Source organism: Festucalex cinctus, chromosome 8 (genome assembly GCF_051991245.1).
Source record: "Festucalex cinctus isolate MCC-2025b chromosome 8, RoL_Fcin_1.0, whole genome shotgun sequence".
Lineage (NCBI taxonomy): Eukaryota > Metazoa > Chordata > Actinopteri > Syngnathiformes > Syngnathidae > Festucalex > Festucalex cinctus.
In genome coordinates, this window is record NC_135418.1 from 25,262,602 (window position 1) to 25,283,061 (window position 20,460).

Below are 20,460 nucleotides of genomic sequence, written 5' to 3' on the forward strand. Positions count from 1 at the left end.
CTTCTTCTTCTTCTTCTTCTTCTTCTTCTTCTTCTTCTTCTTCTTCTTCTTCTTCTTCTTCTTCTTCTTCTTCTTCTTCTTCTTCTTCAGTTATGAATTAAAAAAAAAAAAGAGTACAAATGAAATAAAAATGAACTATATTAAAAAAAGGCAAAAGTATTATAACCTTGACATATGCACGCACACACACAGATACTCACACACACGGAGTACCTGAACTACGCACTGAGGAATGTAAAGAATTCCTGAACTTGCAGCTTGCACATTATACCACGTGGCGGCCATACATTTGCTTTCAAATTCAATGGGAAAGGGGCTATGTTAGCTGGCTTCCATGATTATCAGGGTGTTTTCCTCTGTGAAAAGGAAACATCATTTCTGCAGGATGGGAAAAAAGCGACCTTTTCCTGCGTCGTGTTGATGTCACAGGTCAGGAGCTAAACCCATGAGACGACCGCGCCACTATCTGTCGCTCTCAAGCAGGCCGGGCGACCGCGGGCGTGTGAATTGTGAAGCGCAAGTGTTTGCCTGTTGAGTCATTGGCCCAGTTTGTTTGTTTCCGTTCCACATGGGAGAGCAAACAAACGAAATGCGGCGTAGGACAGGCAAGGGGTTAGCTCATGTTGAGTGGACAATGGCACATGGTGTGCAACTGTGCATGTGTAACTTTGTGTTGTCTCTTATGTCATCGACTTGTATAACTTTATTTTGTGTTGTCTCTGTTTGTCATCATATGTAACTGTGTGCCTCTTTGTATCATTTTCATTGGGGGTGTGTGCATTTGTGTGAGACCTTTGGCTGAGGTTTTGAACTAATCTGATGAAGCTTGTTGATGAAGCATACTCAAGTTTAAGGGCACCATTGTGCTGCTACTTAAATGATTTTCCCCGTACAAGGAAACTGCTTGTTTGTTCGCATGTGTTTGTTTGTGTCAGCTGTATTTAAAGCCTCTTTTTTTTACGCTGACGCGGCAAAATCTGGAGGCTGTATGTAGTAAGACGTGGCATTTAAAATCCAGTTGTAGTTCCAAGACCAACCTGGCAGATGCAGCATAGCACCACACTGCTGGAAAGTGCAAATAAGAGTAGTGTAATATTTGTGATCAAAGATGCTAGGGTAATTGTTGGCTTATCTGATAGCAGACTTGTATCATTGTTATTTTTATGATTGGCATTTTATTTTTGTAAGGATTTGTGATCATAAATATTGAACATTTACAATTGTCGTCCCCAACTGTTTTGCGAGCAGATCAGGAGGGAATCTGCCTTTACACACCCCACACCACATAGCTCTCCTGAGCAGAAGTGCTAACCACAACCCACCTCACTAGAATGAAACAAAAGCTTCCAAACAAAACAAAACAAAACAAACACCTAACCTCAGGCATTCTAAATAAAATATTCCAGTTCTAGAACAAGACACTGGCCAGTAGCATTAATGATTAGTCCCAAAGTGGTACAAAAAAAAAAAAAAGTTAAATTTTACTTTCTCATATTGGTTGCTGCCATACCGTGTCCCAGCATATTTTTCTCACAAACGTGCCTGTCATTGTTTGGAAAGCCAAAGGAGGGTTCCTACGTTAGTCAGCAGTTGACTGTGCCTCAAGTTGCGTTCCTGAGAAGTGTGCAATGTACAACAACATGGTCTTCATCCATAAACTTTTCATGAACTGACAAATGCAATGTGGTTTTGTGGCTGGCTGCAAAGTTAAAAACATTACAATTGTTGTTCTGCGAAGAGGCATATTCACGTTAACCTTTGGAATCGTGAACATTTTGAGCTCTTTCCACCTGGTGTTGTTGGTACTTGCGTCATCTTTCCAGGAAAAAAAAAAGCAATTAAATGGCTCTCTTTCTTTGCCTGGAATGTCAAACGGCCGTTCTCCTGTGTTTATTTGAAGCAAGCAATGGAGAGCAACAAATCAGGGGTGTGCGAGCGTGTGTCCTTTGTGGTTTACAGGTAGCTGTCTGGGTCAAGTAAACATATTGGGTTACTGGGTTACAAGCTTGTTTAGATGGGAACCAGACGAGATGGCTCAGACTTCATTTACAGTGGATCATCCTAAGTCCAAGTTGTTCTATTTCACATTTTTCCTCACATAGGAATGTTAATGTAGAGTCAATTAATCCGTTAAAAAAAAGTTTACATTTTAGCATTGCATATTTTTTTAGCATACATGCGCCTCGTGTAAAATTTCAGGTAGAGAAGTCGCCCAAATACGGGAAGCAGGTAACCTCAGAGATGGTTGACTGCTGAGAAGTTTTTATTCTTTGATCATTTGATCATTATTTTGAGGATTAGTCCCAAGAAAGCCAGGTTCTGTGACGAACTATTTATCACGGTTTGCAGTTATAAATATTTTTGAGTCCTTTCCAAAAGTATTGGGATGACAAGGTCGATTCGTTAGTGTTGTATACTGAAGACTAGGGGTGTGAATTGCCTAGTACCTGACGATTCGATTCGTATCACGATTCACAGGTCACGATTCGATTCGATACCGATTAATCCCGATACGAATTTATAAGTCGATTGTTGCGATTTTTTTTTCATTCAAATTTAGAAAATACTAATCAGTAAGCTTGTAGAGTGTAAGATTTATATGAAAATGTATTATTTATTTATCTGAAATTTCAGTCTTATAGAGGTTGTAATCTGTTTCATGTTTGAACAGCATTAAAATAAAATATTAAGGCTTAATGTTCCGTTCATATAACATTCTTCCATGCTCAAGGTGTGAATCCTTAAAAAAAAAAAAAAAAAAAAAAAAAAAAAAAAAAAAAAAAAAAAAAAAAAAAAGAAATCGATTCTGCCGATTATTATCGATTCGAGAATCGCGCGATATAGTATCGCGATATATCGCCGAATCGATGTTTTTTTAACACCCCTACTGAAGACATTTGAGTTTTAGAACAAAAGATGAATATTAGACAAAAGTTCAGAATTCCAGGTTTTATTTCATGGTATTTACATCTAAAGATGTTAAAGCGCTCAGGACAGAGCACATTTTGTTTGAGCAAAAGTATTGGAACATGTGTCATCTTTTATATTGATTGCTTGAACATCAGATCGTGCTTGGTGTTGGCTTTGGATTTCACCTGTGAAAACTGCATTTGCTGTGAAGACAAGGGAGCTAACTCTGGGAGAAAAGCAAAATAATTTGAAGCTGAGAGAAGAGGGAAAATCAATCACAGCTACTGCTCAAACAGTGTCAGTGGGCATAGCCAATACAACAATTTGAAATGTCCTAAAGCTCCTGCTGTACTGAGAAACAGACATTGAACAGGTTGGCCAAAGGTATCAACAGCGGATGATGAGAGAAACCTTGCCAGAGCTGTGAACAAACTCCCAAAGACAGCAGTCATTACTGTCAATCTCCACAGGGGCAGAGGTGAAGGTATGACCATCCACTGTTGAAAGAACACTTTGAGAGAAGAAATATACCAGCTGTGCTGTACTGCAAGATTGCAAACCATTCATCAGCAAAAAGAATCTGAAGGCCAGATTGGATTTTGCAAAGTGGTACCCCAAAAGTTTCAGAACAAAGTTTTATGGACTGATGAGGCTGAGATTAACCAACATGTTGGAAGGACGAAAGAGTGGAGGGAAGAAAGGATCCAAAAACACATAAGCTCATCTGTGATGCATGGTGGAGATAATGCTATGACATTATCTCCACCATGCTTGGGCTTGCATGGCTGTTTCTGGAACAGGCTCAGTGTCTTTCTTGATGTCTTTCATGAACTCATGACGGTAACAACAGAATGAATTCTGAAGTCCACAAACCCATTTTCTCTAACAATTTACAGAAAAATCGATCTAAATCCAATCTAATCGGGAAAACTACCTCCTGAAGAACAAAACAAGAACTAAAATTGACTGCAGTAGAGGCCCGGAAAAGCATTACAAATAAAGAATGCAAAAGTCTGGTGTAATCAATGGGTCACAAGCTTGATGCAGTTTTTTGCAAGTAAGTGTTATGCCAACAGATATTAAATAGTATTTATTTTAAGTTAATTGAATAATGCCTGTTCCAATACTTTTGCTCAAGTCGGCGGCTTCAAACAAATCAACACTCTGTCCTGACTTGTTTAACACATGTAGATAATGAAATAAAAGCTGAACTTTTGTCTCATAATTCATCTTTAGATCTGAAAACCAAACATCTTCAGTATACAACATCAACAAAAGGACTTAACCTTGCCGGTCCAATACTTTTGGAGGGGACTGTACTAATTGACCATTAATGATAGCAAAGTTATTTTAATAGAGCTCTAGTTTTGGAACATTGTTTGTCTGAATTTTGAAGCACACTAAATGTTGGTTTAGTTCTCTTACTTCAGAGTGACTCCAACTATTACAGACAATTTCTTTGTGTTTTTAACATACATAGGTAGTAGATGATTCTCATTCTAACATGAATATATTTTGCTAAAATCAGTTTGACCTGGAAAAAAAGAAAGCGACATCAGTGGGGGCCGGCGATGACGCTTTAAAGAGGAGACGAGACCTCAGAACCTATCAGGTGTCGATTACCGGGAGCAAGCATGACGTGGGAGGCGAACATGCTTCCCTGGGGCGCCTCCTTCTCAGTGTCTTGTCCTATAGAAAGAGACGAGGTGTGGCCTGCGCCTGCCCAAATCTTTCTGGGAATGTGCACACACACAAGTCACAGTCACCACTCCAGCCTGTTTTTCAACTGGTTCCGCTTCCCCCTGCACCAGGTAGAACCAGCAAGTGATAAGAGAGGAGAACTCTCAAGGATTTAGGGGGGGTGTTATTGTGTGTGAGGTGCGGCGTCAGCAGTTATGGGAACTGGCGGGGGATGCCTTTGAAATACGCATTGGTGTCAGTCGAGCTGGACCGGACCGACCAGATCTCTCACTTGCAATGGACGCCGGGGTGAAACCCGAATCTCCAAACATCACCGAGGAGTAGACAGCTGAAGGGGGTAGGAAGAAGCAGCATGGAGGCACTCAGGGACTCTTTTGTGCATCTGACTTTTCAGATGTCTTCATACAAGAGAGCCACGCTGGACGAGGAAGACCTGGTGGACTCTGGCGCTGATGACGTCTACCAGTCAGGACCTATGCGGGTAAGGCGTCATCAACAACATTTCACTTGACAGGCTTTTAATGTTTTGTTTGGATCATCTGGGAAAACCCATAAAACACAAATTGTCAGGAAGTCAACCACAAGTCACGTTCTAATTTTTAAACCGTTCCATTGAGATTGGAAGGGAATGATTTTTTTTTTTTTTTGTGCCTCAGAGGTTAGCCTTGCCTTGCAGGGGAGCTAACTTTATGCTGTATGTTTTGCTTTTATTTGATTAATTGTTGACTTCTTGGCTTTATGTTAAATTAACCCTCTGTTAAGCCAATTCCAAACCAATTTTTGACATCTCACTCCAAACCAGATCTCTTATGTTGTACCAAGATCTAGATAGGCAAAATGCTGCCACAGGCCAGCCAGACTGCCGGGAAATACCAAGAACAAGACATAGAAGCTAGGCTAACTCTTATCTGGTCCCATGTTATTTGCAAATTTGTCTGGTTGTCATTTTTTATGTAGTGAATGAAACCTACAAACACTCAACCCATCTGAATAGTCTTTAATCAATTAGCCGACTTTGATCAGAAAGCAAAGAGACACTTATACTAAAAACGCTCCCCGGTACCTTGCTTTCTTTCTTCTCTTGTGGATTAATGTTACAATCAACCATAGAGGCGAGAGCATGTTCGGTGGCTGGAAGTGTGTATATGCCAGAGGAATTTGGTTTTCCATCCAGTAGTCTGGGTTTGTTGATCCAAAAGGTTAAACATGCTCAGATTAAGGTATTTACATGCATTTCACAAGTTTTGATTTCTTGGAGTATTAAATAATAGTACTGCAATATTACAATGTTTTTTTTGTGTGTGTATGTGAACATTCGAGGTAACCTACCGTACATTGACGCTCAAAAGCAACATTATCATATGCCTTTGCCAAACCCACATCTGAAGCCAAGCTGCTAAACACATGCTTCCTGTCCACCTGTCAACACCAAACTGCAGGATTGTGTTGTAAGATTTCTTCTTTTTTTTTTTTTTTTTTTTTTTTTTCTTTTTTTTTTAACTGTTAAAACTAAAACAGTGTCACTCAAGCTTGAAGGGTGAGAGAATAAACTGTGAAATGGGACAAAAACGGTGCACTTTTCTGGTAAAAGCCACACAATCTGCACATTAAGGGACTTACAGTACATTGTCTAGCATTTTATTTTTTTATCATAGTGTCACATTTATAATGCTCAGCGGCATTTTAGGTTGATTTATGACTCATTTATTTATTTTTTCATTTTCAGAAGCAGAATAGTGAAAAGTTATTTCCTTTGTGTTATCGGTCCTATTGTTACCATTTAGCTTTGTTTCCAGCAAGTAGCCTGCTTGCCAACATTCCTTGTGCCGAAGAATGTCATGGTAGACCATGGGTCATCTTGCTTTCTTTTACATACAAGGAAGTAACCTGATAAATTAAATATGCAGAGAGAAAAATCACTAACTTGGCTCTCCATAGTTATGCTCATGGTATTTAGTCTCTCTAGTCTTTGTATTTTTAAGTCATAATGTAACCAGAAAACCAATTGTGCCATCAATCCATTATCCATACTGCTTTGTGTCCCGTCGGGTGGGACATTCCTTTGTTTTATTTACTGCCGCTTCCTTGTTTGTCAGTTAGGGAGCTCGTTTGATTGGTTACATTCCGTAACGTCTCGATCTGTGAGTGTGGAGTCAACCGGCTTGGTAGACGACGGCTTTCCTCACACACGTGAGGATTTTTGGTAATAAATATTGAAAACGTTCGTTATTGAAGATTGTCTGCCCCAACTCGTTTTGGACTCTGTAAATCGGACAACACCAGTCCTAATACGCCTCACACAGACATAAGTATAATCTTATAAAACAATCGTGTAAGACATGGGATTGTCGGGTGTTTCATGCCCTTGGTCGGGAGGGTGGGAATTGGGGAAAAAAACAACCGGATTCTCTTTTTGTGTGTACCTGGACTAATATTGATGATCAGTTTTGAATGCAAGATGCCGTTCCTGACTCACCCGTTTTTATCTAGGCTTGGGACCGCCTACATTAATAGTTTCAAGTGTAAATATTACCGTCCTACAAATTATGATCCCGATACAATTCAGACTCATTTTGAAAACTTCAGTATATTTCCTTGTTGCCAATTACTATACAGTACAACTCCTATTCAGACGGGGTGGGCCATAAGTTTCTCTATATAGCAAAATGTAAAATGTATTATTATTATTTTTTTTTTTATGTTTCAGATACCCCAGGTATCAAATATGCAAACCCTATGTATAGAAAATAGGGTCCAGCCTGTATAATTTGCATTATAGTTATAGATACATTTCATACACAAATACATGAACAGTAAAAGTTTAGTTCTACGTGATTTAGTGTTTCTCTAGGTCATGGTCTCATGGAGGAAATGCCCTTTGAACCTGCCAGATGGTGTAACACCCTTACACTATTGTTTGCTACAATAAAAGCAACTTTTTTTTTAAAGCATTCGTTTGAAGACCTCACATTATGTAGCTGACATTGTTCAGCAGAGTAAGTTTGTGATATTTGAGAGGCCAAAGTGAGTATTTGACTTTACTGTAGATTATTTCACTGAGGTTTTTCAAAATGTAGTAGAAAGTTCTCCTTTGTGGCCTTTTCTCTCTGCTAAACTGAGTTTGAGTCCAAACCGAGTGATTAAGCAATGCTGCGGCTTTGGTGCTCAACACGGCCACATTAACTTGGGCTAATCTGATTGAAAAGAGAGCAAGCTGGATTGTTTTATATGCGATATATGCACAGTGGAATCAGCTTCAACAGGATGACTTGCTGTCACGTTGCGGTCGGAGCTGTTCAATGAGAGCTGCGGTTTGGCAACTCTCCTGTAGTGAACAAATTGATCCAACACTCAAATTTATTGGAATTTAACCTAACCCTGAAATTAAGCCACCCCCGTCATACTGTTTGGTGGTTGGTCTTTAGGTTACGTTGCGGGTATGTTAACAAAAAATGTTATTGTCTCTGCGCATGTGGAGAGGAGATGCTCAATTATCTTGTAACTCTTCCAGGGATCTTTGACTTTACAGGTCAACATTGTGTTTTCAATGAGTCTAATATACTTTTTTTTTTTTTTGTACTTCTTTGAAAAGCCTTAATCTTATGCAAGTTCCTCAGGTTTGGTCTTGATACAGGGTTCAGAACACGCTGTAGTAGATCACTAACCGAGCATAATGACATAATAAAGCCATAACTATAATAAATATTTAGTTAAAAAACACTTCTTGGGTACAAATATAAGTGGTACAGAAAATGGATGGGCTGGATGCCACAAGATGGCAGCAAAGCAGCAAATGAAGTTGCTCATCTCACTTCAACATAGTTCCTTGACACCAAAATGCAACAAGATGCTGCCAAAGTAATACTTTTATAGTAGACAACACATTGGCCTGAGAACAAAACCTCAAAAAGGTGAGTTTTTTCACCGAATAATAGCGGATAGGTGAAAACGTGAGGAACGAATCGGGAATGTCTAGGGAACACGTGCTGCATTTGTATGTAAAAAATAAAATATTCAATTTTCCATAATATGCCCCCTGTAAAAAGGTGTTAATGTTTGCACAGGTGACTCTCCGGCAGGGCTGTGGTTTCTCGTGTTGGCCTGAGAAAACGCAGAGGGAGAGGCAGCTCCTGTGTCTGGTGTGTGTGCTGTCTGCGGGCCTGTTCGTATCGCTCATCACAACCGCCGTCTTCTACCGGCAGAGTGAGTACTTATTTTTGCTCAGCATCCAGAACACATTGAGGTAGAAAACAGTATCTGGAGGAGTTGTGCCGTAGACTTGATACGCCACAAATGGCGTCATGTTTAGCGCATTCCATTTTGTCTTAATCAATTTCGCACACTAAAGAAGGATTCTTAGTTAACCCCTTATCGTACGAGCAATTTTGCCGAAAATGCTTTAAAAATAAATTGCATTCACAGTAAGTTTGAAGCTGTTCCTGAACCATTTAGAGTATCGGCATAGTTTATATATATTTTTTAAGAATGTTTGCCCGCCACAGACCATCTGAATTTTAAGGGGTTTTAATGAATGCTCAAGGAATTATTAACATGATGCTCATTCCATCCTGGATTGGCTGGCAACCAGTTCAGGGTATACCCAACCTACTGCCCGAAGCCAGCTGGGATAGGCTCCAGCACCCCTGCGAACCTTGTGAGGAAAAGCGGTTAAGAAAATGAATGGACGGTTGGATGCCCATTACATTTTTTAGCATTATTTGCACTTTTTTTTTCTTTTTTTTTGTCAATGGAGCTAAACCCAAAGTAAAATTGGCACAACCTATCCGTTCATATAACGTTATTCACCATGAATCACAAAGTGGCTTGCCAACCGAATACAGATGACAAGCAAAAGCAATGCAGTACATGATAGTTTGGTTTGGTTTGGAGACAAGCTGTCTGTCACATAGACCTATTAACATTTTTGATATACCAAAAACAAACACAATAGCATGGTCAATCAGCACCTAAATTTAACTGAGGGCAGCTTGGGGAAAAAAAAAGCAAAAATAATCCCATTCACACAATTGTTTTTGAGGGGGAGATTGTGTGGAAAAACTGCAGCCACACCTTGAGCTCTGCTTCCCAACAACACCTTCATAGCCTCTCCCGTGAGCTTCTATATCCCGACAAAAAAGCTTGTGGATGAGCCATTTCGTATGTTGGTTTTCCTCTGAGGTGCCATGGGAAGCCTCATGCCACTTCCTGCCATTCACAAGTGCGTATGTCACGACGTACGGTGGCATAATGGAAGGAACAGGGATGAATTCTCTTCGGGGTGCTAACTTCTTGCTTGGCAGATCTCTGTCTCTGTCCCTGTCCCACGTCTTAAAGGCTATGAGGATGCCTTTTTGTGAAAATCCCATAGTTGTGTAAGGGCATATTAAGAGAACAGTAAGAGAGTTTTTGTTCAGTTTGTGTTTTTGAATGGTTTCATGTGCAAAATGCTAAATAATCCCAATTTAACTACCCCTACATCCATAACCATCTGAATGCAAACAACAGGGTGAGTGGTTGTGTTCACATACCAATTTAATAAGAAGGTGCTAGTAATATGACCATTTTTTTTCCAGTCCTAGTAAATAGTCTTGCTGTAGGCTTTTAATACTAGACACAGGAAGACCAGGAAGTCTTCGTTCTACCGATTGTCTCAATATGCACTGTGAAGAGGTGTCCGAGAGTCTCTAATCTGTCAGTCTTTAAAATGTGAATAATTATTAAAACTGACTTTTTATGACGGGAGAGTGTTCCTTTCAGGATTTTCATGTTGGCTCGAGCCCGTCAAAAATGATACTTTCCAGATGCTCCCCCGAAGCCACATGCATCGATGCCCAGCTTTTCAAATATTTTTCCATTATTCACGGCGTTACTCAAAAATGTCATAATAATGTGATGTTTGACCCGCTTTTGTTCTCCTCTACAGCACATCCGGGTGTTTGCCTGACCGAGCCATGCATCACTGTGGCCAGCGCCGTCATGTCCGCCCTGGACCGCTCTGTGGACCCTTGCCACGACTTCTACAACTATGCCTGCGGGGGCTGGATGAAGAACAACCACCTTCCTGAAGGCAAGTCCCGCTGGGGCTCTTTCAGCACCTTGTGGGAGCGCAACATGCTTGTGATGAAGCAATTATTGGGTGAGTGTCGTAACAGTTGATTGATGTTTCTTTGTCATTGCATTGCCGCGGTACGATTTATTTTTGGTCGTGATTTGAGCAGAGAACACGACGATGAAAGATCTGAGTCAAGCAGAGGAGAAGGCCCAGCGTTACTATCAGGCCTGCATGAACGAGACAAAGATCGAGGAGTTGGGAGCAAAGCCATTGCAGGAACTCATCACGCAGGTATATGATGGCGTTTCACTTTTATTTGAGATAACTACTTCATGTGTGGTTAAAACCAACCCCTTGCTATTGTTTCACAGGTAGTGTTCAATGTTTTACAATTAAACAAGTTTGGAACATTGGCGATGACTGCTGTGCAGCAGTGTGGAAGAGTGGTTAGCATACCTGCCCGATAGTTTTCAGCTACTCTGTTAACATCACATTCTACTACATCTTCTAGATGGGAGGGTGGGCTCTGACTGGACCCTGGGACAAAGACAACTTCCAGGAAGTCCTCCGTGCAGTGTCAGCAAACTACCGCACCTCGCCATTCTTCACCGTGTTTGTCAGTACCGACTCCAAGAACTCCTCCAGTAACATCATCCAGGTGAGCGGACCGGGCACTGATTCTGATAATGCCTCTCACTCTGTGTGTTGGTGCTCTGACACTAATGAGGTTTCTTTTGATGATGTAGGTGGATCAATCCAGCCTGGGACTCCCTTCACGGGATTACTACCTCAACAAAACAGCCAATGAAAAGGTATGCTGTTTCACTTTCCATACAAATTAATTAATCAATTAGTGACAATGCACGAGGAAAAAAAAGCACTATCAACTTAACTGAAGCAAAAAATATATCAAAAAGTATTAAATGTCTATACATTTTATTTATTATTTATTAGTCATTTCTGTGTTGTTGTAAATTACAATATTACAATACTATCTTTCTTATTTAAAAAACACATGACATAAATGTTTGTTGTATTTTTATTAATTAATTTTTTTATGGCATTTCCAGTCATTTCATTGGGGAAAGAGGATTTGAGATTATGCGTACGTTTGTCATAGAACAAATTAAACCCGCATGTCAAGTCAACACTTTGTATTACATGACTACCCGTCTTGACAGTGTCACTAAGAACTTTAATTATTATAAATAATATATCTCATGTTTATATGCAGTAAAATACAAATAAGTCTTAAATCACAAATATATTTTTTTTTATGTACGTATGTATTTTTCTTCTAGAAGCAGCCTAGCTGAGTTGAAAATGGATGGATATTATTTCTTTGGAGTTTATTAATCTTTTTTATTAGGAATTTTTGTAGATTGTCATGATGTCATCTATGGGAAAAATACTATAAAAAGTGGGTACAGTTAAGTTTTAGTTCTTAGTTCTTTTATTAATGACACATTTCAAATACAAATGAGCAACAATACATGTCCATCCATAAATCACACGTGTTAAGACATAAATTAAATTTCAAATTTTTAGAAAAAAAGAAATTGACTCATGCAATGTGGATGGAATCTGCTGGTGATTGAATTCACATAGCTGAGGATTACCTTGTTAATTCATTTGTTTCCCTCTATACCGACACTTACTGCTTTGCCTCTCTTTGCAGTATCTGACAGCATACCAGAACTTCCTGGTGGAGTTAGGAGTTCTGCTGGGGGGCTCTGAGGAGACGTCTCGTCTGCTCATGGGAGAGATTTTAGACTTTGAAACGGCCCTGGCGAACATCACGGTGCCCCTGGAGAAAAGACGGGATGAGGAGCTCATCTACCACAAGATGGAGGCCAAAGACCTGAAGGTTAGTTTGAGCTAGTTGGTAGACTACGATAAGAAAACATACACTGGTACCTCCATTTATGAGTGACTTGAACTTGTATGAGTTTTTCACGATTGCTCATCAGATTTTCAAGCAGCAATTTGGTAAACAGTAAACAATTCTTCAAAAAAGAGAATTATATCTTTGTATTTATCCAAAACATGTCCACTATGCAACACACCATAGATGAGCTAGCGACACTAGCATTGATGTTACGGCAATTATAAACTTTTTAACAACTTAGATGAGAAAACAAGCAGTAGAAACACATGCAGACACAACATGCAACAAATATTGCAATCTTCTGTTTCCTCATCAAATCTACAGTATGTGCAGTTTGTATAATACCGCTCCCCAGTGGCCAAGACATGCGCAATGAGCAGCACAATGTGCATTGAATTACCATGATGCTTAAAACGTTTTTTTTGTTTTTTTAAACATTGTTTAATTGTGTTATTGCTTTATGTTTTCTATCAAATGCAATACTGTGGAGTGCAGATACATGTTAGAAATATTTTTGTTGGTGTTTTTTTTGAGGCACTTTAATAAATTAATGGCATTTCCATGTATTTCAGTGGTGAAAGATGATTTGAGACCCCTCCATCCACTTCCTGATTTTGAACTTTTTGTGTGCAGAGTCTGGCTCCTGCAGTGGACTGGATCCCTTACCTCAACGAGGTGTTCGCTCCGGTGCCTATCAACGAGTCAGAGCCGGTGGTCGTTTATGCCACAGAGTATCTCCAGAATGTGTCGGACCTCATAACAAACACCAATAAAAGGTATGATTCCCCTCCTTCACTTGTCAAATGAAGACGCTTGTTCTTAATTTGTCACAAAAAAAAATAGTCAAGCTACGAAGGTGTGTGAGAGCAAATGAATACAGTGAATGAACCCCTGCATATTTGTAGTAGTTTTCACTACCCAGTGACCGTGTCTGCTTTCCAGCCTTCTCAACAACTTCATGATCATGAAAGTGGTAAGGAAGATGGTGTCCATCTTGGACCGGAGGTTTCAGGATGCCGAGCAGCGCCTCCTCGAGGTCATGTATGGAACTAAGAAGGTGAGCATGGATCAGTTTTTTTTTCTCTTCATTATAGTCCGCTTTTTCCAGTTTTACTTTACGCTCATACAAACACAAGGCCCGCTATTTGTGGAACTACAGTGAATAAGACACAGCCAAAATAAGTCACTACCTTTAAACACAGTGAAAATGAACACGCAAAAAAAAATCACAGTCATGCTGGGAGAAACTTTTGCGGTGTTATGCTTTGCTGCAGTACTACACAGGAAATAGCTCGGCCCTCGAGTGGATTGCTGTGTTTTTTTGACGTAGGGGAGGGGAGAAACATGGAATAAGTGCAGGCGACCTGTTAGCGTTTATCAGGGTGAGATCCTGTTTGTTTTTCAAGCGGGTCAAGCTGTAATAACAAAGACAACGTGTATGTGAGTTTTATGCGACGGTGCAGCTGAGACTTATGTTACCACAGGACCTTCCATTAACTCATTCTTTAGACCCATGACTGCTTATCTACTGTATGTATGCGTGCAGCCACTTTTGTCCACATCTTTCCTCTTCACCTGATCTCTTAATGTGCAGTGCTCCACCAGCGTATATTTGCCCCTGATTTAACAGTAACTCATTTTGATTGTACCACAAGTGGGGGAAACACACATTATATATTTTTTATCTTCTTAACCTATTTTTAGAATGTGAGATATACCCCACACATGATGAGGAGTCAATAAAATAAGATTATTTATTATTATTTATGTTTCTTTGTTAAAATGAAAACACATGTAGTTTATATTGCTTGATAGTCTGTGGTCACATTTATTTTGTGTGTGACAGAAAGAAGAAAAAGCAGCACTGGTGCACAAATTTTACAGGATAAATATTTCAGACATCAGACAATCGGGAAGCGGACAATCAGGAATTGGCTTTGATAGCAAGGCAGGGCAAATGCTCAAATTAGGACCAATTGTTCGTGCATGTACTCTGCTTTCAGGGCTACGCAGAGCGACATGCTGTGGAATTAGTATAAGTATCAACATAAAGCCTCATGTGTTTCCCGTTTGACAACGGCTTCTGTTTTCACCACCTACACGCACACACACGCACATTACGCTCAGATGAATGGACAAAAAGGACTGAACAAAAGTCGGTCATGGTCGTTGCAAGCAAATGAGGCAATGATATAAAAGTGTGTGAGTGTCATCCTCACAACTTCTAAAATCAGGAGGGTTCTTTCTGTCACATAGAGCAATCCTTCTTGTGTGTGTGAAGAAAATTGCGAAGAAGATTCCTTGTTAACAGCATTGCTTCTATTGTGTTGGCTCCCCGTCAATGAACCTCGACGGTGCCATTTAAAGGAACGTGAGCCTTATAAAGCACTGGGGGAAACCTGTAAGCCAATCTTTCCTGATTTAAAAAAAAAAAATACGTAGAATTTTTGAGTTAAAAAAACAGGCTATCTTAGCTGAATGGTCACCTTAATCAAATCCATTAGTCAATCTCCCCCCCCATTTAGAACAGTTCCGAGAAGAATTCTCACTTAAAAGCCACTTGTCACACATGGTTAAAATTACTCAGACTAAGTGAACTACCGACATTAACACTGACGTCAGTCTTACGTTCCCAATCATCAAACTTGCTGCTGCTTCTGACGACGTTGCAGAGCTGCACTCCTCGCTGGAAGCTGTGCGTCAGCGACACAGACAGCGGCCTGGGCTTCGCTCTGGGCGCCATGTTCGTCAAGGCCACCTTCGCCGACGATAGCAAGGCCACCGTGAGTGCGTAAGTGCTGGTCCAGCGTGAGATGGCGCTCTTCTCACTGTCCCCATCTGTCCCGTCCGCAGGCTGAGGACATGGTCGGCGACATTAAAAGAGCGTTTGAGGAGAGCCTAAAGTATGTGAGCTGGATGGACGATGACACAAAAAAGACGGCGAAAGAGAAGGTGGGAGGGCAAAGATCACAGACCATTGAAAGATTGGGTTGGGGCACATCACTGCGCCCTCATGCGTAAAATTATCCACTGTTGTTATTCATTTATTATATATATATATATATACATATATATATATATTTTTTTTTATACAGGCAGATGCGATTTATGACATGGTGGGCTATCCAGAATTCATCATGAACGCCACTAAGCTGGACAAAGTGTTCAATGACGTAAGTAAATGTGGTCACATTCAAATCAACCACGTGACACTTTGCCTCATCAAAACAACCAAACTTTCTCTTTGCAGTTCGAGGTAGTGTCGGATCTCTACTTCCAGAACGTCATGCAGTACTACAACTTCTCCGCCAGGGTGACAGCAGACCAGCTGAGAAAAACTCCAAACAGAAATCAGTGAGTGTCTCTGCTCGTCCAAGGGGGCTCCTCAGCTCAACTTTATATATCGACTACTTTAACAACAAAGTGCTGAACACTGAGAGGAAGGGGCCAAAGGGGCTCTTAAGTCAGGTCACTTGCATCTCAAGGCACTACTGTAAAGCTGAGCTGGCACTAAATGTGTCACCGTCATTTTGTGTTTTTTTGCAGGTGGAGCATGACCCCTCCAACTGTGAATGCCTATTACAACCCCACCAAGAATGAGATTGTTTTGCCGGCGGGAATTCTCCAAATGCCGTTCTACAGCCGCCACTGGCCCAAGTGAGTCTTGAATTTGGAGGAGAAGGTGGCGATAATAGGGTTGTGTGTGCAGTATGTTTTTGTGAATGGACGTGCATGTCAGAGTGTATCAGCTGGTACGCCAGAGCATATTGTCTCATTTCTGTTGAGACAATCTTTAGCTGCCTAATCAGGACACAGGAAGGAGAGGAGATGGCGATAAGGACACACAAGCATCCAGATGCAGTAGTTCTCAAACAGGGGAAAGGTCCGGATAATGATTGTTTCGGGAGCAGGACGACAATAATTTCGAATAGCTCTCTGCATGTGGCTCTCGGTGGGCAACAATTAGCCAAATTGGTAATCAATTCTTCAAGATGAGACGCCAAAAGTCAGCAAGCAGGGAGATAAGGATGGGGAGGGAGAGGATCAGAGCAAAAAGAAAGTGACTGCCTTCCTTGCATGAATGGGAATACTAACATCCATCCATCCATCCATCCATCCATTTTCTTAACCGCTTGCTCCTCACAAGGGTCGCGTGGGGTGCTGGAGCCTATCCCAGCTGGCTTCGGGCAGTAGGCGGGGTACACCCCGAACATCAATGCTAATTCTAATGCTAATGTTCCATTGCTTGTCCTGTGGTGATCATCTCCATCCTCATCATGCTACTTTTTTTGTTCCAGAGCTTTTAACTTTGGTGGAATCGGAGTGGTCATGGGGCATGAACTGACTCACGCTTTTGATGACCAAGGTTGGCAATCATTTGTCTTTCATAGTTTCAAATACGGATAATAAAATCAAATCCAGTACTGGTAATTCTCCAAATATTTGGATTTTTCTTTCCAAAAGCCCTGCATAATATGAAAAATGTAGTCAATTGCATTTTTCTATCAGTTCGCAGCAGGGCTCAGTCCCCATCCGCAGGGGTTTACTGTTACAGATGACGGTTGAATATTTTCAGTGACCCGTCCTGATTTTATGCAAATAAAGGGAGGGAATTCGACAAAGATGGCAATTTGCGCTCTTGGTGGAAGAACTCATCTGTGGAGGCCTTCAAGAAGCAAACAGAGTGTATGGTGGAGCAGTACGGCAACTACAGCATCAACCAGGAGCCCCTGAATGGTCGCCACACGTTGGGAGAGAACATCGCCGACAACGGGGGACTCAAAGCTGCCTATGAGGTTCAAACGTTCAACAGTTTACTACTAATTGAGCTCTATTGCTAAACACAAAATTCGCACCTACCTCTCTGGATGTCAGTGTCCAACTTGTGTAACATGATGGTCTGTCTCCCCTGCAAGGCTTACATGAACTGGATCAAAAGGAATGGTGAGGAAGCCACACTGCCAGCTCTGGGAATGACCAACCACCAACTGTTTTTTGTTGCATTTGCACAGGTTTGTAGCATGTTTTTAATCTGTTAAGGCACACTTTGAACTACTATACTTCAAATGTGTATTGACCCATCTTGGGCAACTTTTTCCATGTAGTGAAACGTCCCATTTGAGTTTCTTCACTTTCTGTGACTCTTCCACTTCCAGACTGTCTGTTGTAACCGTCTGATCACACTGTAAGCCCTTGCCAGAATGTCATCAGCAGTTTTACATGAGCCTTCTTTTTTTTTCCCCATCAGGTGTGGTGCACCGTGAGGACGCCCGAGAGCTCGCATGAGGGCGTCCTCACCGACCCGCACAGCCCGTCCAGATTCCGAGTCATCGGGACCGTCTCCAACTCGCACGAGTTCTCCAAGCACTTTGGCTGCAAAGCAAACACGCCCATGAACCCCAAGCACAAGTGCAAGCTTTGGTAATGCCGCAGAGTGGACAGCAGAAGGGGGAAAAGGGGAAAGTGACTGTGGAGGTTGACTGGCCGGAAGAACCACTAAGAACCACTCGATGCCCGTCAACATATGTCACAAACTAGACTTTGTGCTTTGTGTGGAGGATTGCTCTAGCAAGTCTGATGGGTTTTTTTTTTCCTTCACACGTTCCCATGTGTCTTAAAAACATGTCTGTGACATGTTCTTGTAAGAAATACCCCAAAGATCAACAATTATTACACACGTTTTTAAGTCCGTTTAAGGGGCTGGCCTTCAAATGAGTGACTTTAAACTCCGCCCCATATACTGCTGGGCCAATGGCAAGTCTGGTTTTCATTGCTGTGACAACCAGGCAGGGTACTAGCGATTTCTTACCTTCTTCTACTTAAGGCTGTAGAAGCGTTTAAGGGCGGAGGGGGCAAAAGTATTTTCACTCATGGAGGCAGCACTTCATACACTACACTGTATGTGGAGCATGGATGCATCACTAAAACCATAAATATCCTCCCACCGCCTCGACAAAGTCACAGAGCAATCGAGTATGCACTGCTCATCAGAAGCCATCCAACAAAGCTCAGCGCAGCTCTGCTTACCTTTTGGCTTTGACACGATAGCAGGGGCGTGACACCCATGGGAGATGTGGATGTTTCCGTATGGTAGTGTTTCAGCATTGTGCTTGAAAGGGGCACTCGAACTCATCACTTGCATGTGATTATTATGTAATCAAGCCAAACTGTGAGAGTTTCACAGACAGTGCAGTCGCTCGAAGGTGGCCCTGGATCTGTTAGCCTAGCTGATCATGCCATGGTTGGAGAAACTCAATTTTGGAGCTGTTACAAACCAGACACATCATTACAAATAGGCAGATAGCAAGATTTACTTGGGTGTTTCATTTCATACTTGATGGGTGGACAACCACTCCATAGGCCAAAATATTTCTATACGAACCATTCAGTAGTAATAATGATTTTCCATAATATGTCCCTTTAAGGACCGCTGAGCTAAACGTGCTTTTAATTTTTGGAACACTGGTGTTTTTGAAGTTGAGGGAATAACTGTCATGTCTTGTAAACTGCCGGTAGTACAGAATGTCACATTGAGTGACAGTCACATTGAGCTGCTTTTTCTTCTTTCTGTCACCCTGTGCCAGGGTTTCCCAAATTTTGTAAGCTAGCAATGTAGTCTACAGCACATATTGCCGTAACATATACGTGTATGTACTGTATGAATCTACGGCAGTAAACAGGAATCAAAATCCCTTTGATAAGAAATGGTGTGATTAATACTCGATAACCTAAATTTGGGAAACCCTTCTGTGCTTCCTTTCACTTTTAGAGCGGTGCCTTGAGATACGAGCTACCCGAGTTTTCATGATACGAGCCGGCATTTGGACTTTTTTTTTTTTTATTATTATTATTATTTATTTATTTTTGCCTCGACTTGGAAATGCAACTTTAGAGACAGGAGCTGTTTGGTAGCCATAAACTCTGACAACATGCAGCAATTTGGCAGGTAGTGAACAATTCTCAAAAAAAAAAAAAAAAAAAGGCTTCAAAGCTGATTAATTCCACTCCCAATTGAAGTGGACTGTCAAACTAAACATAAAATACAGAATAACTGTTGGAATTCTTGTATTGTTGTATCCTCTGTATTTAAAGCAACTAAACAATCGACCCGCCAGTTTAATGCTATCACATACGGTAATGGAAAATGCCATTGAAATACTTTTTTTTTTTTTTTTTTTCATGTTCATTTTCATTTGGCCATTGAAATACTAATGCTAACATTTTGCATCAATAGTCACCATTTTACAAGCGTAACATGTTATTACAGTATAAATTTAATAAATATCAAAGAGAGCTATTTTTCCTACAAATGTTTTTTTGTGTGTGTGTGGTTGGGGGTGAGCTACAGTGGATCAATTGCATTTCGATTCTCTTCTGTATCTCAAGGTACCACTGGATTGTATTATTTACACAACATTTTTACATGGCACTGTATTCAGGATAGGTTTGTTTTTGTTGTTGTTGTTTTACCTATGGAAATATGATATGAAAGTCCACTTAAAAAGGATTTAAAAGCCATATACAGAATGAATAGAATGTCTAATGCAAATATTGAGGGCAAAACTGCACTGTTTGGGGAGGGGTGGGGCTGGTACAGCGCTGTCAGGCCGTTATATATTTTATTGGGAGAATGTAAGCTGAACTTTGAGACATATTTTAAAGACAAAGCCAATTTTGGACTGATTTGAACACATACAGAAATAATAGAGCGGCACTCACAACCAAAACAGATCAATTTGTACCACTTAAGCCTTTATGTGTCAAAATTATTTTGTATAATAAAATTATTAGAAAACGTATTTTTGCCCATTTTTCTTCAACAGGTGGATACACGTTTATTGTATCATGTCATATTCCTTTCACTGTAATTTGCTGACAGATTAAAAATTAAATGAGGTGGTTGTAATTA

At 40.7% G+C, this 20,460-nt stretch overlaps 1 protein-coding gene across 1 annotated transcript; it reads left to right on the top strand.

Annotated features, from left to right (window-relative positions):
- The first annotated feature begins 4,650 nt into the window (after positions 1-4,650).
- On the top strand, positions 4,651-20,350 carry ece1 (endothelin converting enzyme 1). Its single transcript, XM_077530748.1, has 18 exons — positions 4,651-5,092; positions 8,676-8,814; positions 10,535-10,747; positions 10,830-10,954; positions 11,175-11,321; positions 11,410-11,475; positions 12,342-12,530; positions 13,185-13,327; positions 13,494-13,608; positions 15,224-15,334; positions 15,405-15,503; positions 15,647-15,724; positions 15,802-15,905; positions 16,098-16,208; positions 16,850-16,917; positions 17,157-17,347; positions 17,468-17,563; positions 17,800-20,350. The coding sequence occupies exons 1-18, from the start codon at positions 4,964-4,966 to the stop codon at positions 17,974-17,976; spliced, it is 2,301 nt and encodes a 766-aa protein (XP_077386874.1). The 5' UTR covers positions 4,651-4,963; the 3' UTR covers positions 17,977-20,350.
- The last annotated feature ends 110 nt before the right edge of the window (positions 20,351-20,460 follow it).

What these genes read in the sequence shown, in the direction of transcription:
- ece1 (XM_077530748.1), top strand. Translation starts at nt 4,964, where the DNA reads ATGGAGGCACTCAGGGACTCTTTTGTGCATCTGACTTTTCAGATGTCT. An exon ending in ACAAAACAGCCAATGAAAAG is followed by an intron (nt 11,476 to 12,341) that starts GTATGCTGTTTC and finishes CTCTCTTTGCAG; the next exon opens with TATCTGACAGCATACCAGAA. An exon ending in TTTTTGTTGCATTTGCACAG is followed by an intron (nt 17,564 to 17,799) that starts GTTTGTAGCATG and finishes TTTCCCCATCAG; the next exon opens with GTGTGGTGCACCGTGAGGAC.